Here is a 1,283-nt window from a genome sequence, read left to right on the forward strand (position 1 = left end):
GAGGCAGAGGCAGAGGCAGAGGCAGAGGCAGAGGCAGAGGCAGAGGCAGAGGCAGAGGCAGAGGCAGAGGCAGAGGCAGAGGCAAGTGGAGTCTGAGGGCAGCCTGGTTTACAGAGTGAAGTTCCAGGAGCTACACAGAAACCCTGCCTCAAAATCCTAAGTTTTTGCTAAGTTGATCTAATACAATGACATCCCCAAACACCAGATACAATAAATGATATTCATGTGTTGAATTACTCATTTGCTTCTTTCAACTTCAAGAACAATAAATGTGTGATATCTGTGTGGGCTTATTGTATGCTTTTAATAATTACTACAGGCAAAGTAGTGCATTAAAACACAAATCCACCATTAGTAGCACAAAACAGCCAGATGTTAAGAGAGTGGGCTTCCTACTTACCAATAGCTGTAAGTCCATGCTTAAGAAATTCTTGAAAATCCCCAGTATCCAAACTAGCAGACATTCTTAGCGAAATTATTGGCAGTCCTTTGGCTTACAGCAGAAATCATTGAATGTGAGAAAGATTGCAGCTTGTCATATTTTGTGACCTTGGGAAGGAAACCTCAGACTATAGTAACCCTCATTTCCTTAGTGAAAGTTAAGAAAAAGGGGAAAAAACAGAATTCAGAAAGGCTCCAGTCCATGTTCTCCTGGACTCTGCACTTTTTCCAGCATGCATGACCTGCTGTAAACCATGTCTCCAGTTTCATGATGGTTTCTAATCAGAAGAAAGGAAGCTTTCAATAGGCTTCGACTGGTCACATGACCCTGTGCCTGTTGATAAGAGGACCCTGTTATAAAGTGACAGCAAAAGAGATAAGAACTCTTGGCAGATAATGGCAAAGAAATGATTAACTCAGAAAAGGAGGGGTTCTTCTGCAGCCCAGAGTGTGGAAAGTTGTAAAGCCAAGGGGTCAGGAGATCATACTTAGTGGATAAAACTGCAAACCACCTCAAGTCCACTAACTAAACTGCAGCTTGTGACATGGCCCTTTGATGTCCCTGCTTCTGGCATGGGGAAGGACAGACTCTGCTCTTCTGACCTCTGCAAATACATTTTAGATGATAACATTGGCGGGCATTAATTCTTTAAATGATGACTGTAGATATGATTGACACTTTGAAACCCTACAGGAACACTTGCAAGCTTGTAGTTATTTACTTACCATTTGACCAGTTGCCTTAAGAAAACCAACCCTGTATGTTTCTTAGAAGAGGCATTAGCTTGCTTGTATATTGGTCATTGGGCTGAAGTCGTCATTTCTTTTTTTTTTTTTTTTTT

The 1,283-nt window shown here is 41.6% G+C and overlaps 1 protein-coding gene across 1 annotated transcript in view; it reads right to left on the minus strand.

The window, feature by feature from the left end:
• Nr5a2 (nuclear receptor subfamily 5 group A member 2) overlaps positions 1-666 on the minus strand; it is a 110,851-nt gene extending 110,185 nt beyond the window's left edge. Inside the window, exon 1 of the mRNA XM_021198696.2 lies at positions 401-666. Within this exon, the coding sequence (XP_021054355.1) occupies positions 401-464 (64 nt within the window). The 5' untranslated portion in view covers positions 465-666. The remainder of the gene's footprint in view (positions 1-400) is intronic.
• Positions 667-1,283: the final 617 nt, after the last annotated feature.

This window comes from Mus pahari, chromosome 5 (genome assembly GCF_900095145.1).
Source record: "Mus pahari chromosome 5, PAHARI_EIJ_v1.1, whole genome shotgun sequence".
Classification (NCBI taxonomy): domain Eukaryota; kingdom Metazoa; phylum Chordata; class Mammalia; order Rodentia; family Muridae; genus Mus; species Mus pahari.